Here is a 23,921-nt window from a genome sequence, read left to right on the forward strand (position 1 = left end):
GGCGTACCCGACTTAAATGATTTTGACTTTGTGACGCCGGAGTCTCGTCCGCCATTTTGTCTCCAGTTTTTTTAATTACGGTTTTGTCCTTTGGCAAACTGTTTGATTATAATGTTGACTTTTGTTTAGTGATGCTTGCTTTTATTTTTGTGCCGGAAGTGTGATCTGACGATGCGGCGATGCAACGATTATTGATATATTGGTCATGAAATCATTCTAGGATATTCTACAAACAACTAATTAAGAGAAAAACAAGCTTCTAGTGTGAATTGGAATTAGTTTATCACTAGTAGACTAGCGGCCGCCATCCCTCCCACTTCAAACGGATTGAACGTCTATGACCGTCAGTGGCAGCCAATGCCAGGCAATGAGGTAATTTGGGGCCATTTAAGGTCATTTACCTGTTGATTTTCAGTTACTTCCTGTTGATTTTGGGGTATTTTATGGGTCACTTCCTGTTAATTTTGCATTACAGAACAGAAAGTGACCTGGGAACCACCCAAATGAATAGGCAGTGACTCAAACTCAACAGGAAATGACCTGTAAATGCCCTAAAATGAACAGCGAGTGACCTGTAAATGTCCCGAAAATCGGACCGAATGACTGTGAATGCTCTGGTTTTGAATGAACGAACGTTCCCAGTCTAAATGGATTGGGGGTCGAGCATCCTCAATGGCAGCCTTTTTTTTTTTTTTTTTTAATTGACACCTTTTTAAAACGATATCTCGATTCTTGAGGGGAGCATATCGATAACCTTTTGGGATACAACGTATCACGATATATCACCATTTCGATATTTTGTCACACCCCTAGTGTAGAGCAGGTAGTACTTTCGGACACAAGCAAAAGCGCATGTACACACGAAGAAGAAAGCACAAACGAGGAAACGCGCATTTGCAAGTCGCGCAGCCGATCGAGAGAGAGGGGAAAGATTACCGTTTAGCTCGCCGTCTAGCTAGGATTTAGCTCCAACATCTTAGCGGGGACAGTACAATGACGTATATTGCTTTTGGATAGTTATTTTGAGATTTATGGGGTATTTAGAGATACTTAAAATGTTAATTCAGATTCGCGTTACGATGCCAGCGTAGAAACAGAACTCGTTCGTAACCAAGGGACTACTGGATTTAATTATTTTCGAATGTTTTTTTGTTTACCCAGTTGCTGACATTTTCTTTGTTCTTTGTTCTTGTTCCAGTGTGATAACTATGAAATCCGTCACGGCAAGTACTTGGGAGTGTGCATATCCGTTGCCAACAATCGTCTGTTTGTTGGCTCTATCCCAAAGAACAAAACTCGAGAAAGTATATTGGAGGATTTTGGCAAAGTAACAGGTCAGTTGACGTACAAGGAACAGTGGGGATGAATTGTGGCATTTACTATGACATGGAAATATATATTTTTTAATATTCCAGAGGGTCTCCAAGAAGTAATCATCTACCACCAGCCAGATGATAAGAAGAAAAACAGGGGATTCTGTTTTCTGGAGTACGAAGACCACAAATCGGCCGCGCAGGCTCGTCGCCGCCTCATGAGCGGCAAGGTCAAAGTTTGGGGGAATCCAGTTACTGTCGAGTGGGCTGACCCTGTTGCTGAGCCAGACCCAGAAGTCATGGCAAAGGTTTGGCATTTCTTATTTTTCTTCTTGAAACGGCCTGTAAAGCAGTAGATTAATCATTAGGCCTGAACGAGTGAAATGATGGCCAATTATAGCACTTTTAACATGGGCATTAATCATCCATCATTTATAAAACTGGTAAGGCTGCAATTGTCGATTATTTAAATAATCGATTAATTGATCAGTTCAAATTATTGAGAAATTGGATTAGGAACATTTAATGCGTTGCAGAATACATTTTAGGAGATGTTAAAGAAGGCCTTGCTAAGATTGTACTTTCAAATGTACGGAGCCCCTAAAGGGATATTCACAGAAATAAAATAAATTTAAGCAATCTGGTATGCACCAGAAACAAACTGATTGGCACCAGGTTACTTCTCGTTCTCACCAGAAACTATCTGGTAAACATTAGCATTATACGGCATTTAAGTTAGCCAATTGTTGCAATTGGCTAACTTGCGTAGCAAAAGTCTGCTATCTTAAATGCTATATAATGCTATGTTTTACAACAATTGGCTAACTTCCATAGCAAACGTCGGTTAGCTTAAATGCTACATAATGCTAATGTTTACAACTATTGGCTAAATTGCATAGCAAAAGTCCGCTAGCTTAAATGCTATATAGTGCTAATGTTTACAACAATTGGCTAACTTGCATAGCAAATGCCCGCTAGTTTAAATGCTATGTAATTCTAATGTTTACACGTCCGCGCGCTTCAATGCTATACACTCACCGGCCACTTTATTAGTTACACCATGCTAGTAACAGGTTGGACCCCTTTTGCCTTCAGAACTGCCTCAATTCTTCATGGCATAGATTCAACAAGGGGCTGGAAGCATTCCTCAGAGAGTTTGGTTCATATTGACATGATGGCATCACACAGTTGGTGCAGATTTGTCGGCTGCATATCCATGATGCCAATCTCCAGTTCCACTACGTCCCAAAGATTCTCTATTGGATTGAGATCTGGTGACTGTGGAGGCCATTTGAGTACAGTGAACTCGAGAAACCAGTCTGAGATGATTCCAGCTTTATGACATGGCGCATTATCCTGCCGAAAGTAGCCATCAGAAGTTGGGTACATTGTGGTCATAAAGGGATGGACATGGTCAGCAACAATACTCAGGTAGGCTGTGGCGTTCCAGTTAAAATTGTCGCGCTCAATCTGTAATGGCGCCGTTTTACCTATATAAAGAGACAAAAGGCAGCGTAAAATGAATAGTGAATTTTGGCAGCCTTTGGAGCCTTTTTTTAATAGGCTAAAGCCTTACAAGATCTCTCCCTACGATTAGAAATATCATGGGAAGCAATGTGGGGAAGCAAGGTAGCAATTGAACTTTTTCTTAACACCTTATGTTATTTCCCAACGCAGAGAAGATATATCAATTGGTAGCACTACGCACAGTCATGGTTCCACTTCTCATCATGCATTTGGGTTGAATGGCTGCAGTATCATTTGCTGAAAGCTCAACAAATACACTAGATGGCAATATTTAGTCACAATATACAAAGTCACAAGTCTTTCTATCCGTGGATCCCTCTCACAGAAAGAATGTTAATAATGTAAACGCCATCTTGAGGATTTATTGTCATAATAAACAAATACAGTCGTTATGTACTGTATGTTGAATGTATATATTCGTCCGAGTTTTATTCATTTTTTTTCTTAATGCATTGCCAAAATATCTATGAAAAATTATCGGGAATGATTGGAATTGAATCGGGAGCATAAAAAAGCAATCGGATCGGGAAATATCGGGATCGGCAGATACTCAAACTAAAACGATCGGGATCTGATCGGGACGGGAGCAAAAAAACATGATCGGAACAACCCTAGTAATTATATTACATTCTGAAACACTATTCAATAGGCCACAATAATAAATTATACCAGATTTATGTTGAATCAGCATCAGCTTTCACTGTCAGATTGTAACACAACATAGAAAGCTAAGTTATACCAAACACACAATGGCACACATCAAAGAACATAAGTTTAGTAAGCAACACAAATTTAGGATAGCAACGGACTAGCGCAACATTGAAAAATGATAATGGCAGTGGGAAATATGTATTTACTCTTTTCTGTACTATTAAGTGTGTACAGTATATATGACTATGATTTCATGTCATCAAAATTTGCTGCATTTATTTCTCCTAAGTCATCTTCATCTGATGTCGCAGATTGAAGAAAAGCAGCATCTGGCAGGCCTCATAGCAGCTCTTCAGTTAGCATCTCTTCAGTCGGCATCGCTGGACACATCATATGACTCGACCCACTCTCTGTTGATTTTGGGAAACTGGATGGCGACTGACTTGCAACGCTATTTTCATTGCGTTGAGGGTTTCCGCCGCTTAATTTTTTGTTTGGCTTCCTGGCGGGAAAAAATCACAGCAGCATGAAAATATTGGTTGAATCCTAATTTTAATTTTTTCATAATTTGCCCCAGTCAAATCAGCATCTATTTGATGCTGTTCCTTCTTCCAAAAAAAAAGTCGCGCTTCAACAAACAGGGAGTAGGAGTCCCCCTCGTTTATCAACAGAAGTGCATCAAATTTTAGAATCATAAAAGCCAGTAAGGTCTCCAGTTACGTTTTTGTAAAACCAATGTTGAGTTGTTGTAGGTTTTCAAAGCTGTGGTCGCTGAAATGATGAAAACAATGAGCCGATTGGGGACCTGTATGCATGCTCACAAAAACGGTCCAAACCTTTGCAGGAGACGTTTTTGGGGGCCTGTTGAGGTGGTTGCAGCTCAATGTTGCATTCGTAGGAAGAATTGTCGGAGAATAAGTTGTCTTTTAGCCAAAACTTGGCGTGTTTAATTTCCATTGACATGCGGATACATCCTCTCTCATTGCTGTCTTCACAGGCAATCCCACAAATCAAAGTTATCAAAGTCAAACACAAAGTAATAAAAGTAGCACTTTAGACAATTAAGTCTCATCCTGCCATCTTGTGGCGAAAAGATGTCAATAACAAGCAATAGGAACATTATTTCAACAGCAACTGAGGACACATCCATAAATACATACCATTTCTCTTAACACCCCTTCTAAGCAAACAAATGAACTTATACATTTCAAATTCCAAAAAATAACACTGTCAAATTTCAATATCAGCTATCATGTCACCCGTTGGACAATATGTCAATGTTACTCTTCCTAGATCTAATAAAATGATATTTTATGTCTACGTGCTTGCATCTCTGTTAACAGGATTTTTGGCAAGAACGATTGTCCCTTGGTTGTCATCGTGTACAGTTGTTGGAGTGTACTGATAATGATCAATGCTACCTAGTAGTTGTTCTAAATATAGGCATTCTTGTATAGTTGAAGCCAGTGCCATATATTCAGCTTCACAGGTAGATAGTACGACTGTAGGTTGTTTGTTTCCCAAGAAATTTGAGAACTATTCTTGCTCAAGAAAACACAGTATCCTGAAGTACTACGCCTGTTGCGAGTATCAGCTGCCCAGTCAGCATCACTATATGCCTGTATACCAAGTTTTGCATTGCCGTCTCTTTTGAAACTAAGGCTCTTTTCAGAAGTACCTTTTAGGTATCGTAAGACATGTTTCACAGTAGTCCACTGCTCCTCCGTGGGTTCATTAAGGTACTGCGATAACCTGCTTACCACATAGCTTAAGTCTGGTTTTGTGCAAACCATAGTTCTTAGCCACAAATTGTGCTTTGTACTTGACTCTCCCATCTTCATCCTTTTTGAGTGCGTAAAGCCATTTAACCCCCCCCCCCCCTGTTTTCTTGCCTTTTGGCAATGTTGTCAAGGTAAATATTTTATTTTCGTTTAGTGACTGAATTTCTTCATCCATGGCTTTTGACCAATCTTTTGAGTTATTTGAACTCATGGCCTCCTCATATATTTGAGGTATACCAATTACCATCCTGTAGCAGTAGTCTACAGTGGTATAAACTACATCACTATCTCTGTCCTCTGTTATGAAGTCTTCTAAATGACTTTTCTCCTCTTTATTGAGGGATACCTTCTACTCTCAAGTTCACATTTTGTCACTTCCTTTGGACTCTCACTACATGCACTTGGTTCTACAGGATCTTCAGTTCTGTTTTTGACCTCTACACTTGCTCGATCAGCCCTTGGCAACCCCGTCATGTTGTATTCTTCATCTTGATCCATGTCACACGTCAGTGTCTGTTTTTGTACTTTGTGTCTGGATAGTAGACTAGATATGCTGGACTGTTTTTGTCATAGCCAACAAACTGTCCTTGGCCACACTTAGAATCCAATTTTTCCTTGTCTTGTTTGTATGTGTAACATACAGACTCAAATTTTTGCATTCTGGAAATATTTGGTTTCTTGTTTGTCAACATCTGGTAAGGAGTTTGCCCTGTACGTCTATTATAACATCTGTTGCGTACCATTGCTGCAGTTTGTACTGCATAGTGCCATAGGTATTTTGGTTGCCCACTATCGACTAGCATGCACCTACACATTTCAAATAGTGTACGCCATCCTCTTTCAGCTGTCCCGTTCTGGTGTGGGGAATACGGCGCTGATGTTTCGTGTCTTATTTCACTTTAATGTTTGGAACTCATTGCAAGTATATTCAGTCCCGTTATCAGATCGGATGCACCTTACTTTCCCATGAGGAGCTATAGACCCCACTCACCAACGTCACACAATGACGTGTCTCTGTATCCGGCCACCATATTGTCCGTCATTGTTTATCCGTATTCTCAATGGTTTGAATTTGTCGTGCAATTTATAGTGCAATTCATGGAAACCCCGGTGCTTTTCAGACGCTGTAAACTCATTTGATGCGTTGCATAAAAGGCGTTATCAGGGTACCCGCAGGTTATTAAAAGTATTTAAAAAAGCATTGAATTTAGTTTTCCATTATTAAAGGTATTAAAAGTATTAAATTAGCTGTCGTAAGTCTGGATTTTTTTCATCGTGGTTTTAATTTTCAAGAACATCTCAGTGCAACCTAAATTATATCCGTGAGTTTTTTTTTTTTTATCCATAACGAAGATGACGCGTAGAATTTTTACGATGCACTGCGCCGTTAGCATCATTAGCATCGACATCACAACAGCAGGCAATCGCACAGTATTATATGTACTATATATATATATATATATATATATATATATATATACACACATACATCCAGATACTTTGGGTCGCAGTTTATGGGTCATGCGAAGGCAGTGGACCTGCTTAACATTTCAAAGTAAGTTGCCAATTTCTCCAATTAAAGTGTGTTAGATGCAATGTATTTCTGCACGGTTTGCCCTTCGAATGGATGTGAATTTCGCAGATTTAACTCGAGTTGTATTGGCAGGTGCACTAGTAGCCTTAGCATGGATAAACCGGAGTCGTAGATTCACCATCACGCTCAGATACACAACACGGTTGACACTGTCTATTATTGGAACCAGTGCGGTGTAACGTTGATCTGAAAAACATGGCATGGTGATAAGCAAATTATAATGTAGGTGATAGTAAAACACCTCCTGGTATATATACATTTTTTCTTGATCAAATAAGAGTATGGATTTTCTCTATCTGATTAAAAGAAATGTCTTCAATAGCTAACAAGGGATTAACATGTGTTTTGTATACTTCTTGTAATGTGATTAGAAAAACTATTACCAAGGGAAATGGTCGTGTGTAGCTTTTTTATTTTGTGGTAATTAATGGTAAACTACTGCCATTTCGTGGCTGTTTTTTAAACTTTCACTGCCAATTGCAAGCACTTTACGGTTAAGGTGGCCATTTGACAATCACCTGCCTACCACCTTGACTAGGTCCTCTTAAAAGGGAAACCTGTTGTATTGCAAATGTAATTTCTGAAGTTGCTTTACAGTAATAGTGTAAAATCCATTTTATCCTGGGAAAAAAGTTATGAAAGACCTTATATTTAAATGTTTTAATTGTATCTTCAATAAATGTGCATTCTTTTGTCAAACACACTTAGTATTTGAGGTTAAATTTGATGTTCGGTGCTTTATATTTTAATATGATTCAATCTAAATAATGGGTGCGAGAAAAGTTAATTTTCAGTTGAAATGGCATTAAAAAAGGTCTTAAAAGTCTTAAATTTAGATAGATCAATCCTGGGGGGACCCTGGTTATGAGGAAAAGCTTCAGTCTATCCATTCGCTAGATCCATATTTGATGCCTAAATCGATATTTTTCGACCCGCTGTCTTCGCCATCTCTGCTACCCTGATATCTACAACTATCTTGTCCACAGAAACTCAGCCTATTCTCATGAAACTTTGAAAAACTTTTAAGAGCATCTATCTAAGCAACATTACCCCGTGTGACCCTTTACTTTCAATTTTCTAAAATGGCGACAATCAATAAATTAAAAAAAGTTGACTGCGATGGCCGACGCTTCAAGGATAGGTGGATATTGGACTATTTCTTCAATACAATACGCAACAACTGTGTCTGCCTCATTTGCAAAGAGACAGTCGCCGTTTTCAAAGAGTTCGATGTGACGCGATATTACCAAACAAGACACGCTGACATGTACGACAACATTTACAAGGAAGATATGCAGCGAGAAATTATAGCAACTTGAAGCTAGTTTAATTTCACAGCAGCAGTATTTCGCAAGAGCCCGAGTGTCGAAAGAGAAAGCCACAAAGGCTAGTGTGTCGAAATTATGAATTAAAAAAAATAATAATAAAGCAAATGTGACACACAGAAGGGCTCGCTAAAAATTGTCTAAATATATTGTTCTACGTAAATCAGCCAAGGTAGCCCCCCCACATTTTTACCACACCAAATCTGGCCCCCTTTGCAAAAGGTTTGGACACCCCTGTTTAAATGATGATCCGTAGACGAGGCCAGCTTCTTTCACTTGGTACCAGCTAAATATTATTCAAAAAATAATGATGGCGGAAGAAATAAACATCTTGAATTTGAAACTGTATGTTGTCGGTGATTAGCCTCGCAATGATCTTAATTGTGGTTGTCAGCCCAAAACCCTCTAAATATATATTAAATGCATCTTACCAGGTATAAAATGACTACAACATAGTCTGTGGTGATCGTTTGGTGCCCAGTTTTCTCGTCGAATTGCAGCAGTCCATCTCGCTCTCCTCTCCGGGTCTCTCGGAATACGGTAGAACTTCAAGTCTCTCCATCTATCTTCTCTGTTACTGCAACCAACCGCCACACACGCCTTCACCATTTTGATTATTAATGTTAACGAGCAGAAACACGCCATAATAGGAGGAATTTACGTAGCGGTAATGCGTAAACACGACGAGCTGACGGACAATATGGCGCGGAGGCGTGGTTGTGACGTCATGTGAGTGGGGTCTATATCTGCGAGAAATTTCTCTGTTGCTAGAACAGTGTCACTTTTCTTTTTCAGGAAATATGTGAAAATTGCACCAGAGTAATCATCTGTGAATAACTGCACATATTTGTAACCATCAATCGATTCTGGAGTAATAGGACCCACAAGATCTGAGTGTGCTAATTTTAAGGGTGTATCTTCTCGAGTATCTGGGTCTCTATTTCGAGACTGGATAAATTTTCGTATGCATATCTCACACGTTTGTTCAGGTCTTGTTTCTTTTCCCTTAATCTGCATTCCATTAACTACTATTACAGTGGCCTAATATTTGGTGCCATGTGTGAATATCATAACATGCATTGCACTTGTCAGACTCCCCAATTGTATGCAAAAAGTACAGCTCGCCATACACATGAATATTGAATTTCGTACAGTCTTTGGTTATCAGTGCGTCTTCACCTTCTTTGAAAAGTACTGTAGCTCCACTCGATGTTGCTTTCACCGAAAAGATGTCTTGTGGGTACGATGGTATGAAGAGTGCGTTTCTGAGTGTTGCCTTGCGCTGCTGTCCTCTGTTGTCGATCAGGTAGCACTCTGCATCTCCTCTTTTTAGTGCGACTCCACTACACCTGGTACCATCTGCCAACTCGACGTTGTGGTTCTCTGGTTTGAACGTCTCCTGGAAGCTTTTGAACTTGGTCACGTCAGTGATGATATGAGATGTCGCTCCCGTGTCCACCATCAGGCCTCGTTCCCGGATGCTGTGTGTATCCTGCCGCCTGGTGTCGGGTTGTTCATCTCTCACCTTGAACGCGAAGTCAGGATCGCCATCTTCAGCAATTTTTCTTGCTCCGTCTGGTTTTTCCTTGCGTTAGTCTGCAAGTGGCGTCTTTGTGCGTGTCAGTTTTGCACCGACTACACCATGTCTTTTGTCGACATGATTTTGCACGGTGGCCTTTGAATCCCACATTTGAAGTAGGGATCTGCCGATCCAGGTTTTTGCACTTCCGATCTGATACTGATATTGTTTTGCACTTCCAATCCGATACCGATACTGACCGATACCGGCCTATCTGAGCATGTGTTAAATTTAAAGTTATTTAGCCTCCTTACTTTGTTGTCAGACTCATGTTGAAAAAGGTTTTAGTCCTCTTGCTAACAACTAGCCAGCTGAATTAGGTGAGTTTGAATAAAACACAACGGTTGGTAACAAGAAACTGACCTGTTTATTCAGTGACAAACACAAAACATTATAAATAACAGAAATGGCATAGTCAGTCAGTAAAACGTGCAAATAATATTGTAAACTGTCTTAAAAAAGCAAAACACACAAACAACCTCAGTGGAAAATCCCACAAACCCCCCCAAGCTCTTAGATGCTTTTAATGTTTCGTGCAGTAGTTACAAAAATTGTATAAAAAGCCTCTCAGGTTTAAATAAACGACTATTTCAGTATCAAGTTAACATTTTAAAACAGTAAATAAAATACTCAAGTCCCCATTCTGTATCAGCAGCTTTAAACGACATTCAATTCATTTAATTTTGCGAATCAACTGTTAAAGTTGTTAAAATTGCTCTCGTTATTCCATAATTTCCCTTCTGTCTACTTTCGACATGTGAAAGTTTTAAAACTGTTTTGAAGATAGATTCAAGTCAAGATTTTGCCGATTTAGGAGTATTTTAGATAAAAAGTGAATTAGGTTCGCTTGGAAGGTTCACAACAGCCTACTAGGGAAGTCTCCTGCTTTAAGATGGCGGCTGTTGACTAACGCAACTAGTTTTCAATACTTCAATGTTGCTTCAATGTTGTCGAGTCTGTCATTTTGCATCTAGTTCTATATACATATATCTATTATCTACAGTAAAACGATGTTGACGTAGTTTGTAGCGGCTGTCAGCAGCAGTCAGGTATCTTGTGTTTTTTATCCAGCGGCATGAGTTGAGTTGAGCATTGGCATTACCCAGGTCTATGACAAACAATGCGGTCCGTTTCTCATTGCGTCTGGAAGACCGCGCTGTGTATTAGTTCCGCTTTACTTGACATATTTAAATAATCGGAATTTGGATGTTTGTGAATCGTTCGCGAATCTTCCACGGCCGAACCGCTCAAGGATGTAATGACGGCTGGGCATGTTGTACCGTGGTTCTAAGTGTTGGATGGTGCGTCTTTATTCACGAGAGATAATGGCTCGTCATCCAGAATGAATTCTTCGGCAATGACTCTTGTTATTCCCTGGGCTTTGGGACTGTCGAGTGCCAGTTTGTCACGCATAGCAAAAGTTTCTGCCAGTGTTAGTTGCGTAGGACCTTTCTTTTTGTCTTCGGTTTTCTTAACATACTCTTCATATTGTTTGTGGTGGTATTTCGCTAAATGCTTGATTAGGTTGGTTGCATTAAAACTTCTTACAGCTTTACCACTACGCTTGACTTTATTGTGGCATATGTTGCTCTCTGCCTCTTCGTCTTTGTTGTCCTTTAAGGTGAAATATCCAAAATACTCCTAAATCGGCAAAATCTTGACTTGAATCTATCTTCAAAACAGTTTTAAAACTTTCACATGTTGAAAGTAGACAGAAGGGAAATTATGGAATAACGGGAGCAATTTTAACAACTTTAACAGTTGATTCGCAAAATTAAATGAATTGAATGTAGTTTAAAGCTGCTGATACCGAATGGGGACTTGAGTATTTTATTTACTGTTTTAAAATGTTGATACTGAAATAGTCGTTTATTTAAACCTGAGAGGCTTTTTATACAATTTTTGTAACTAATGCACGAAACATTAAAAGCATCTAATAGCTTGGGGGATTTGTGGGATTTTCCACTGAGGTTGTTGTTGTGTTTTTCTTTTTTTAAAAGTTTACAATATTATTTGCACGTTTTACTGACTGACTATGCCATTTCTGTTTGTTATTTATAATGTTTTGTGTTTTTCACTGAATAAACAGGTCAGTTTCTTGTTACCAACCGTTGTGTGTTATTCAGACTCCAATAATTCAGCTGGCTAGTTGTTATCAAGGGTACTAAAACCTTTTTCAACATGAGTCTGACAACTAAGTAAGGAGGCTAAATAACTTTAACACATGCTCAGATAGGTCGGTATCTGCCAGTATCGGATCGGAAGTGCAAAAACCTGGATCGGGACATCCCTAATCCTGGGTTTTCCCTTCCCAGCATAATAATAATATTTTCAGAGCTTTTCTTCCGTCATTTGGCGCATCTCTCATTATTAACGAAAGGTTTTTATCATCAAGAAGTTGTATCTTTTCAGCATACGCGTCCGCATTTTTTCATTTCATCATTTTCTCTCTCGGCTTCAGTGTTTGGTCCTACCATCATCACTGTGTTCTTTAGCCCGATCAGATGAAAATGTCCCAACATTTTAGTTTCCCAAAGTTCACGTTTAGCTTAATCTCCGTCAAATGCCAGTCGAGGCAACTTACTTGTTCCTCGTGGATCCATGTTGCTTGTTAGCTTTTTCCGCTTATCAGCAGTCCGTGAGCACGCTGTCCTTCGCGACCTTCTACACGGTGGAAACTGACTTTACCTTCGAAGGACTCCTGGGCCCATAACCTGTTGAGGTGGTTGCAGCTCATCGTTGCATTCGTAGGAAGAATTGACGGAGTCTTTTAGCCAAAACTTGGCGTGTTTAATTTCCATTGACATGTGGATACATCCTCTCTCATTGCTGTCTTCATAGGCAATCCCACAAATCAAAGTCATCAAAGTCAAACACAAAGAAGTAATAAAAGTAGCACTTTAGACTATTATGTCCCATCCTGCCATCTTGTGGCGAAAAGATAATGTTCCTATTGCTTGTTATTATTATTATTTCAACATCAACTGAGCACACATCCATAAATACATAACATTTCTCTCAACAGGACCACTCATATACCCCTTTCCCACTGGCCAAAAACCCGTCAACCCACTAATGCCCCTTTTCCACTGAAACTAGTGGGTCAACGCGCGTTTTTCCAAGCCGATGCAAACCACTAGCAATTGGCATTTGGCACCTTTCCTTTGACAAAAAAAGCTGTCTTTTTTTTTTTTTTCACCCGTCTAACCCCCACCCCTCCTCAGCCGTGCGTAAGGTTACGCGACGTCACCACGCTAAGATCAACGTCGACAAGTGCGACCGAATTCATTCAGTTCAAGGAAGTAAATGCAGAGCATTATGGAAGCCTCCTTTCTGTTTGTGTTCTGTTTTCATGCTTTTTACTGCCCTCAAAATGGTCGAAATGCGGCAAAAGATCAACACTCTGCTTGTGCTGAGGCAACGTAGGCGACGTGAATTCTTCTTCTACCAGCTTTGTTGTTAGCGTTGACGTAACTACGGGTGTGGGGCGTGTTAAATGGTAGGCGACTGGCATGTTTTTATGACGCATCACGTAAGAGCCTACGTCACCACGTATATGAGGGTGTTGACTGTTGACCCGGGGTTTTGCTTTCACACTGCATGACGGTCATAGCCGAGGTGATTTTAACGTGGGCCGCTTGGCGGGTTGATTGACACGGGTCGAGGCGGGTCGCTGCACCTTTCCCACTGCCACCAAAAGCCGATTGTTAAGGGGTTGACACGGGTTTTTTGGCCAGTGGGAAAGGGGTATAACAATCGGAAATCCGAAAAGCTCTTCAGTCGCCCTTTAATATTTTTCTTTTTCGTACCATTCTCTGTGAACCCTAGAGATGGTTGTGCGTGAAAATCCCAGTAGATCAGCAGTTTCTGAAATACTCAGACAAGCCTTTCTGGCACCAACAACCGTGCCACGTTCAAAGTCACTCAAATCACCTTTCTTCCCCATACTGATGCTCGGTTTGAACTGCAGGAGATTGTCTTAAACCATGTCTACATGCCTAAATACACTGAGTTGCCGCCATGTGATTGGCTGATTAGAAATTAGGTGTTAACGAGTAGTTGGACAGGTGTACCTAATAAAGTGGCCGGTGAGTGTATAATGCTAATGTTTACCACATTGTTACTGCTGCACACTAGAATCAATCTGGTGTGCACTAGATTGCTTATATTTATTTTATTTCTGTCGATGTCCCTTAAGGGGCTTCGTACGAAAGAGCATTAAATGCGAATATAAAATTTCATTTTCATTTATTTTATCTGCATTTAAAAATACATTAAAATACCTGATCTTTACCACAAATGGATTGACAAAATAAATCGGGATCCACAACGAAACAGCAATTAACTTACTTGCATAGCAAAACTCCGCTAGCTTAAATGCTATAAAATAAAGATGCACGATAATATCGGTTACCAATAATTATCGGCCGATAATGGCAATTATGACATCACACCGATAATAGAGATTTTAAAAAATTCAATCGATAATGCAATCCGATAATTCTATACTTTATTTAGCCTTCAAATGTGTGCAACCGACACAGTTTTGTGTAATTCTGGGCCGGCAACCCAACCCCTCCTAATAGTATTTTTTGTGCAATTAAGTAATTAATTTGTAAGCATTATGAATATTAATTAATATACAATGATTTGACGTTGGAATTTACTACTTGCTCACATTTGATGTGGAAAAAGTAGCGATAAATTGTATTTTTGCCCAGTAACATTTCCTCTTTTTTATAATTTAAATTTGTATATACGTATATCTTTTCAATAGAGTTATCAGCTTGACATTATCGGTTATCGGCTGGAAGGAGGAGGTGATTATTGGTTATCGGTATCGGTTGAAAAATGCATTATCGTGCATCGCTACTATAAAATGCTAACATTTCTTTTTTCAATTCTCTTAACATAGTGTTCAATCACAATATACCTCTAAAGTACGAATGCATCGACAATCACATGAGCTCAAACTTACAATCTTATGTTGGTCTTAACAGGGAGCATCTGGATGCCGCCACGTTAGATGAGTTATGTAATATCCCCTTTATCCACTACTGGGCTGTGTGTTCACCCAAATGAATACACTTTCAAAACAAATCAAGCAAGGTATAAAAAAAAAATCGAAGTACAACAAAAGAAAACTGAAACTTGCGCAGCAAAAATCCACTAGCTTAAAGGCTATAAAACGCTATTTCATTTTAATATCATGCTCTTAATCGTCCAAACTAGCGCTGCAACGATTAATCGATTAACTCGAGTATTCGATTAGAAAAAGATTCTAATTAAATTTTGATGCTTCGAGTATTTGTTTAATTAAAGTGGCGTTAATGGTTTATTTTGAAAGTGTTTGCATTTATTTTTACTGATTTGGGGGGGACACTGCCCTTTGGTCTGCGTCATTTCACATGGCTAAATCCAGCTGCTCCATGTTATGACCAACATAAGCTAAGTTTTTTTTTTTTGGGTAGAAATACATGTGAACCATTTGTGGGGAAAAAAACGCTAGTGTTTTAATAGCATTTAAACTGGCGGACTTTTGCCATGTAAGTTAGCCAATTGTTCTATTGTACAAAGATCCTTATGGTTTTAATGCCGTTTGAGGCTCAGCTTAGGAATTTAAATTTTTCATGTTCCTTATCCGATTATTCGAACTAATTCATCGATTAATCGACTACGAAAATAATCGATGGCTGCAGCTAGCCTAGTCCAAACACATATTCCCCCAAAAAACTGCAAAATACACTTCTAAAATAAATGATGCATAAACAGTCAAATTGGCGTAGACAAAAATTGGCATGGATTTAGGCCCTATGCTGACTGATGTGATGACAAAACTGTCTGTGGTGCAGGTAAAAGTGCTCTTTGTAAGGAAGCTTGCCACAGCAGTGACTGAAGAGCTCCTGGAAAAGACCTTCTCTCAGTTTGGGAAGCTGGAGCGAGTGAAGAAATTAAAAGACTACGCTTTTGTTCATTTCGAAGACAGGGATGCCGCTGTTAAGGTTAGTTGAGTATCCTTAAAAGGTGATTTCCTAAAGTGTTTAAGGTAAACTCACTTCATTCTGAATAGGCCATGGATGAGATGAACGGTAAGGAGCTTGGCGGCGATGAAATTGAGATCGTCTTGGCCAAGCCTCCTGATAAGAAGAGGAAAGAGCGCCAAGCAGCTCGGCAGACCCCCAGGACTACAGGGTGAGTCGAAGGGAAATATTTCTTGAGCTTTTCTTCAAAAAAAAAATCTGACATTGATACTTTTTTTTTTTTTTTTTTTTTTTTTTTTTAGGTATGATGACTATTATTACTACCCACCTCCACGCATGCCTCCGACAGGGCGTGGCAGAGGTCGCGGTGGCCGTGGCGGTTATTCATATCCGACAGATTACTATGGCTATGAAGAGTATTACGATGACTACTATGGCTACGACTATCATGACTATCGCGGTGGCTACGAAGACCCGTACTATGGTTATGAAGACGTATACAGCAGCAGGGGTCGCGGCAGCCGTCCCGGTAGGGGCGGGCCGACACCATCCAGGGCCCGCGGCGTGCCCCCCACCCGAGGCAGAGGGGGCTACTCCCAGAGAGGGCCGCCCCTCGGGGCGCCGAGGGGTAGCCGAGGCGGGCGGGGCACCCCGTTCCAGCCGCAGAGGGGCCGCGGGCCTCGCGGGGCCCGGGGCAACCGTGGGGGAAACGTCGGAGGCAAGAGGAAGGCGGATGTCTTCAACCAGCCCGACTCCAAGCGCCGCCAGACCAACAACCAGCAGAACTGGGGGTCCCAGCCCATCGCCCAGCAGCCTCTGCAGCAAGGGGCCGACTATTCCGGTAACTATGGTTACAGTAATGACACCATGGAGTTTTCACAGGATTCTTATGGGCAACAGTGGAAGTAAAGACACCATAAGATTTGGGCTATGTGATGACAACAAAAAATTGATTGGCCGTATTTGTTGATTGACTTTTTTATTCATTGCCCCTCATTTAATTACATTACAAATCTGTGTCGTTTAAGAGAGGGAAAAAAAGCACCCACAATTGGCTTCATACTGGGATGGCGAAGTTGTGGTGAATAATTTACAAAAGAAAAAAAAAATCAATTATGTCTAATGCTGGGATGGCGAAGTTGTGGTGAATAATTTACAAAAGAAAAAAAAAATCAATTATGTCTAATGTTACTTTTTCTTCCTGATTACCTAAAATCCAATGAACACTACCCAAAGTGGACATTCATTGTCATTAGTTTGAGAAGACATCCAAAACAAAAAGACATTGCCTTGCAGGACATTGGTGTCCATGTCCCTTCCCCTCCCCCCTCTTGTACTCCCTTTTATTTGTGCTTCTTGTGGCAAAAAAAAATCACCAGGCACGTCGGTGGCATGACATAGCTGTAATAGAATACATCTTCCATTTTAATCAAATGCAGTCACTACACTACACACAAGAGTTGTAGCAACACATGTACATCCTACTCTGGACTAAAGTGTTCCAAAGAGGAAACTAGTCCAAAAGTACGGTGGCCAAGAAGCGTCAGGCGAACTGTAAAGTCCAAAAAGAATTGAGCACGACTGCAAATTGCCACAACAGGATTCCAGAATGCTAAAGCACGAATGCAAATAGGCCAAAGTACGAACGGCAAATGGCCCGCGACATGAACCGTAAATGGTTCACAACACGTACTGCAAATGGCACCTGTTGCGAGCCATGTACAAGGAAAATCATTCACGACACGAACTGCAACACAGACCGTATATGGCCCGAAACACGGACCGCAAATGACCCCCGTTACCAGCTGTTGGCGGTACATGTTGTGAGCCAACTGCAAGCTCGCAACACGAACCGCAAATGGTTCGCAACACGAACCGCAATTCGCCCGTGACACGGACCGCATATTGCCCCTGTTGCAAGCCATTTGCAGGCCCACGACACGGACCGCAAATGGTTCCCAACACAAACCACAAATGCACCTGTTGCAACCCATTTACACGAACCGCAAATCGTTGGTGACATGAACAGCAACACAGACCGCATATGGCCCGCAACATGGACCTTATATGGCCCGTTGCAAGCCAATTGAAAGCTCGCAACACGAATCGCAATTGGTTCGCAACACGAAACGCAAATGGCCCCTGTTGCAAACCATTTACACGAACCGCAAATGGTTCACGACACGAACCGCAACACAGACTGCATATGGCCTGCAACACGGACCGCATATGGCCCCTGTTGCGATCCATTTACACGAACCGCAAATGGTTCACGACACGAACCACAACACGGACCGTATATTGCCTGCAACACGGACCGTATATGGCCCGCGACAGGGACCGCCAACGACCAACAACACGCACCGTATATGGTCTGCGACACGCACCGCAAATTGCCCGCGACATGGACCTCATATGGCCCCTGTTGCGAGCCATTTGCAGGCTCCCAACACGGATTCCGGAATACTAAAGCACGAATCCAAATTGGCCAAAGTACAGATGGCAAATGGACCACAAATGGTTCGTAACACGAACCACAAATGGCACCTGTTGCGAGCCATTTACACGAACCGCAAATCGTTCGCGACACGAACCGCAACACAGACTGCATATGACCCACAACATGGACTGCATATGGCCCCTGTTGCAAGCCAATTGCAAACTCGCAACACGAAACCAAAATGGTTTACAACACGAACGGCAAATGGTTCGCAACACGAACGGCAAATGGTTCGCAACACGAACGGCAAATGGTTCGCAACACGAACCGCAAATGGTTCGCAACACGAACCGCAAATGGTTCGCAACACGAACCGCAAATGGTCCGCAACACGAACCGCAAATGGTCCGCAACACGAACCGCACATGGCACCTGTTGCAAGCCATTTACACGAACCGCAAATGGGTCACGACACGAACCGCAACACGGACCGTCTATGGCCCGCAACACGGACAGTCTATGGCCCGCAACACGGACCGTACATGGCCCGCAACATGGACCGCATATGGCCTGTATGGCTCGCGACACGAACCGCAAACAGCTTGCGACGCAAATGCAAGAGGACGAGCCCGAAGTAGACTGAATTTTAGCTGGAGTCGTAGTCCTTTCATGTACTTCCGTAGAATTAAGTCTACTTCAGGGTTGTCCTGCAGCATTTGTGGTTTGGCTTTTTGCAGTAGTGTTTCTTGCCGTTTGCAGTTTTGTTGCGGGCAATTGGGGTTTGCGTTGCAGGCAATTGCGGTCCGTGCCGTGGCTATTTTCATTTGTGCTTTTATTCTTTTGCAAAATATTTGGAAGTGGTGTTGCTGTTATGGCAATTCGCATTCGTGCTTTTTCTTTTTGCAAAGCGTTTGGACTTTGCAGTTCGCCTGACACTTTTCGGCCACCGTACAAAAGCGATGGCGTCAAATGTAAACGGAGGCAGCGTTGTGGGTCGTTCGCCGTGTCTGCCGCATACATGCCTGGTGTATTTTAAGCATCATAGTTGCTTAGGGACTTGCTTGTATATAAATGGCTATGGTTAGAGCTTCAGAACTCATTTTTTGTTTTCGCTAAGGTGGAGAAAAGAATCCACAGAGGACGAAATCGACATTTTTGTAAGTGTATGCTTAGCATTTCTAGACGACATCAAATTGTGATTTTTTTTTTTTTTTTTTTTAAATTGATAACCATTTTCCTGTTTTCATTCAAATTGCCCAATAGAATTTGGTTTGGCTTACCTTAAGAGCCAATAGCGGTTTGTTCTCTGATGTTATTTGTATTTATAACTTCTACATTTGTTCCGTTTCAATAAAACTCAGCTGAGAATCAGTCAATTGTCAAATTCTCAAATTCAGTCTTTTTCCATTCAGCCACATGATTAAAGCTCAACCTCAATTCTCACATTGGGATGAAGATCTGCAAATTCTTTTGCCTCAAGGAGAATCAGAAGGCTGCAATTGGTACGCGCAACCGGACAAGAGAACCTAATTGTTTGGATACGTTTATTCCAGAGGATTTTAACCCTTTATTACTGCCGTCAATCTGTCTGCTTAGAATTGTTACTTTTACAGCAATACTTGAACCATCAGCGTCCTTTGTGGGCACAGATGTACAGTGTATTTAATAACCTCATTTGACTTGGTAACTTTATAAGATTTTTAATATTTTGATAATAAAATGCCATATTTATAAGTGTTGAAATTCACTTGATGCCCAGTTACATAGAAACAATAGAACAAAGTAGCTTTGAGTGATCCTGCCAAATTACAGTGGTACCTCGACTTAAGAAATGATTGGTTCTGGAGGTAGTTTCTTAACTTGAAAATTCTGTAGACACGTTTTCCATGTAAATTCCCTAATCTGTTCCAAGCCGCCCAAAATTCAGACATAAATCTTTTATCATGCATAAAAACATGTAACAAATTCATGTTACAATTAGATTATTACACTATAAACATAAAATCAGATGTGCATCATGTAAAAAAAAAAAAAAATGTTAATACCAATGTAAAGCTGTCAAAACACAAGGAGCGTATGACGAGGACGCCGGGATAAACACACACACATACAGTAGAGGTCTCTCTTGGCCAATTGGATGCCAGGAATGCTAGGCAATAGCCAATGGCAGACCAGCTATATAAGTATGTTACCTTTCCGTAAACTCTGGGAGCTGCGAGTACCAGCCATACTATATTTTTGCCTTTCATATCCTGAAATTTCATAACAAGAGGCAATATTTTCCCCTTGAGGCGTGTCTTAACCTGAAAATACTGTATCTAGAAACGTTCGTAAGTAGAGGTACCACTGTGCACTGTTTTAATATTGTCGTTGACTAATAACTGTTATGCAAGCTAAGTATTCCCAACAGTTGAGTACTATTTAGCTTTACTGGTAAATCTAAATGTATTTCAATATTATGGGAAACAATGTCTCAGTTGTTCAATTTATATATAAAAAAAAAAAAAGTAAAATCTTGTACATTCAAGACCGAGTGATGTCATTACGGCCGCAACTATCGATTATTTTAGTCGTCGATTAATCTATCAACTAGAAATAAGATTAGGACCATTTATTTGCGTTGCAGAAGAAATTTTAGGAGATGAAAAACAAAAGCTTGGTAGTTGCTAAGCTTGCACTTTTAAAAGAGCATTAAATGCGAATACAGAAAAAAATTCCCCGAGTTTCCTTCATCAATTAAAAATACATTTAAAAAATACCTGAGTTTAGCCTTAAACGGATTAAACATAAAAGAGGATCTAAGTACAAGAAAACATTTGGCAAGTATAACAAGAAAACATTTGGCTAACTTGCATAGCAAAAATCTGCTAGCTCAAATGCTCTAAATTGCTAACTTTTTTTTTTCATAATGCGCTTAGCAAATCATTCAAAAACATTCCCACAAAAAAACTGCTAACTTTACCAATAAAATAAATTACAAATACATCAAAAAACATTATCTCAAACAAAAACTTGCCTTATGTTGGTCTTAACAGGGAGCTCAATGAATATACACCCAAAATCAATAAAACTAAATGCAAACACTTTAAAAACAAACCATTACAACGCCACTCCAATTAAACGAATACTCAAAGCAGCAATATTTGATTCGAAGCTTTTTTTCTAATCAAATTACTCGAGTTAATCGATTAATCGTTGTAGTAGATGTCATCGTTTTATTTTTTAGTAACGTTTTTTCGCAGTGGCGTCATAAAACCGTCGTAATTATGACATGACACTGTCTTCAGCAATAATGAATGCTCATGACAGACATTAATGCTCGTGACAGTGTCATGTCATATTTATGACAGTCTAATTGACATTACTGTGAAGTAAAGTGTTACCTTTTTTTTTTTTTTTTTTTTTTTTAAGGGTAGTACGTATTTGTCTTAAAAGTATTTTCCGTAATTTATCAATGAGTTTACATTTCGGAATTGAACTACGGAAATAACCAATTATTCAGACGCGTCCGTACAAATTTAGCTGCTTCGAGTGTTAGTGGCGTTGTAATGGTTTGTTTTAAAAGTGTTTGCATTTAGTTTTATTGTTTTGGGTGGATACACTGCGCTCTTGTGGCAAAAGTGAATATGCTATAGCTCATTTAACATGGCTGAATCCAGCTGCTCCCTGTTTAGACCAACATAAGTTTTTGTTTGAGCTAATGTTTTTTTATGCATTCGTCATTTAGTTCATAGGTATATTTAGCAGTGTTTAGTGGGAATATTTGTTTGAACAATTTGTTAGCATTGTAAAAAAAAGTAAGCATTTTATAGCATTTAAGCTAGCGGTCTTTTGCTATGCAAGTTAGTCAAATGGCGTACCGCAAGCAACACGTCACTTCCGCTCATTAACATTAGCTACTGTTGCTAAGTAGGGACAAGCCACCGTTTGTCCCTAATAGGAAATGAATGGAAATCGTGTACGACAGAGATGTTTACAAAGCTAAATCTACCAATTCTCTCCGAAAATAATGTGCCTGGTGCCAAATTGACTGGCAAAGATGTGGAAGAACATAAAAATGTTCAGTTAAAGAGATGGCTTTAGTGTCGAAGGCTGAAAAAGACGGAAAAAAACGAGCCGACCTAAGCATAGCGTTAGCTTTTTTATCGACGCGACTGACAATGAGATTCTCCTGTTACAACAAGCTATCCTTTACCATCAGCCCTGTCTCTCATTTATCGTCTGGTTGTCCTACGTCTCTTACCGTTCTTGGGGGTAATTTAGTTAGCTTTGTGTAGCGATCGCAAATACTAAGTGAAAGCCAACGAACACTTCTAATTTTTTCATTGATAACACATCTTAATTCTATAATTTATTTACACTCCCCCTTACTAAAGTTGTTTTATATAAATATATATATATATAACAGAAACGGTAACAGTGGCAGTCAGATACCATTGTAATTCTTTTCAGGTCATTCATTGTCAGAAGCAGTACGGCACAACGTTACGCTAAAAAAATAAGTTAAAAACATAAAAATGGCTTACCTCTTTGTCCTCTGAAAGACCATGCCAACCCAACATAATGTTTACTGCATATGAAATGTGAATGGATTCACCGAGCTGGTGTTAAAAGTCCGCGCAAGTTGATTCGGTCTTCACATTTTTTCCTCCAGAGTTTTTGGTTTCCGGAAACGTATGAAGAAAACATCCTTCATGTGTCGTAATGTCTAGAGTCGTTTCTACAAATTCCAAAAAAGCAATGCGTGATCGGCATGTTCGTTTTTGAAAGATTACTGGAGAAAAGTAGCACAAGTTACTTTGGGGCTATGCGAGGGCGGGTCTATAATGTCCCACTTTGGCTTTACTTCCGCTTTATGATGCGACGTCCCGGTCTAAAAATAGCCTGCGGGCGGTACGTTGTTCTCTTGTTGTACTTTGATCCTCATTTATATTTTTTAATACCGTTTGAGGCTAAGCTCGGGTATTGTAATGTATTTTTACATGAAAGTGCAATTCTCCAAAGTTTGAAGAAACACATTTTATTTTGTATATAAGTGCAATGTTACCAAGTCTTTGTTTTACATCTCCTAAAATGGATTCCGCGACGCATTAAATGTTCCAAATCTGATTACTCGCTTATTCGAACAACCAAGTTGATAGATTAATCGACTACTAAAATAATCGATAGCTACAGCCCTACATGGGAGACTGAATAGACCGTTTCAATCAGATACATTGTGCATTGTCAAACAATTGTTGCTTTTGAAGGAAATCATTCTCATCGAGGGCAAATGTATGCATTTCAATACTGTACATCTGTCCACTTAACGGCAAATTTTGATTTTGTACCAGTTCATATTCAAATATTGATCAAAAATCTTCATATCTGCTCAACCATTCCCTTTGAAGACACCAAGGATCTGACCACGCCAAAAGGGTTAAAATTCTTCAAATTCACAGGTTCTTCCAAATCAATTCACTAGTGTTTGTTTGCCTTTTGATGATTGTGGGGGAGCTGCCATTTTCTTTTGTTGTTACGTGACTTGTCCTCTTATTCCGACTTGCCCAGGTGGTGGAGCAGTGAGAGGGCTGCGTCGCTAAGAGCCAAGGATTCACCTGAACGGTACTCCAGGGTGAGCTCGCCGAGTCTCCCCTCCTGTACCTTTTTATTGTACTCTGGCAATCATGCTTTTTCTTTCCCTTCTCCTTTTCCTTCTGTCTTCCTCTCTTTGAGGGCTTTGTATTGTTG

At 40.2% G+C, this 23,921-nt stretch overlaps 1 protein-coding gene and 1 long non-coding RNA gene across 4 annotated transcripts in view; one reads left to right on the plus strand and one right to left on the minus strand.

Moving 5' to 3' along the window:
- LOC130911002 (heterogeneous nuclear ribonucleoprotein R-like) overlaps positions 1-23,921 on the plus strand; it is a 36,265-nt gene that overhangs the window by 11,994 nt on the left and 350 nt on the right. Inside the window, exons 7-12 of one of the 3 annotated variants that reach the window (XM_057828713.1) lie at positions 1,199-1,334; positions 1,416-1,621; positions 15,623-15,772; positions 15,841-15,962; positions 16,054-16,592; positions 23,742-23,805. In XM_057828713.1, the coding sequence (XP_057684696.1) occupies positions 1,199-1,334; positions 1,416-1,621; positions 15,623-15,772; positions 15,841-15,962; positions 16,054-16,592; positions 23,742-23,773 (1,185 nt within the window). In that variant the 3' untranslated portion in view covers positions 23,774-23,805. Of the gene's footprint in view, positions 1-1,198; positions 1,335-1,415; positions 1,622-15,622; positions 15,773-15,840; positions 15,963-16,053; positions 19,564-19,603; positions 19,627-23,741; positions 23,806-23,921 lie in introns of those variants that run through there. The other 2 variants (XM_057828714.1, XM_057828712.1) reach the window with 2 other exon arrangements.
- On the minus strand, positions 779-16,002 carry LOC130911015 (uncharacterized). Its single transcript, XR_009061947.1, has 3 exons — positions 12,355-16,002; positions 2,352-3,993; positions 779-1,655 (listed from the first exon to the last, which is right to left on the minus strand). It is a non-coding gene; the product is annotated as an uncharacterized LOC130911015 (long non-coding RNA).

The sequence above is a fragment of the Corythoichthys intestinalis genome, chromosome 22, assembly GCF_030265065.1.
Source record: "Corythoichthys intestinalis isolate RoL2023-P3 chromosome 22, ASM3026506v1, whole genome shotgun sequence".
In the NCBI taxonomy this organism is placed as follows: Eukaryota; Metazoa; Chordata; class Actinopteri; order Syngnathiformes; family Syngnathidae; genus Corythoichthys; species Corythoichthys intestinalis.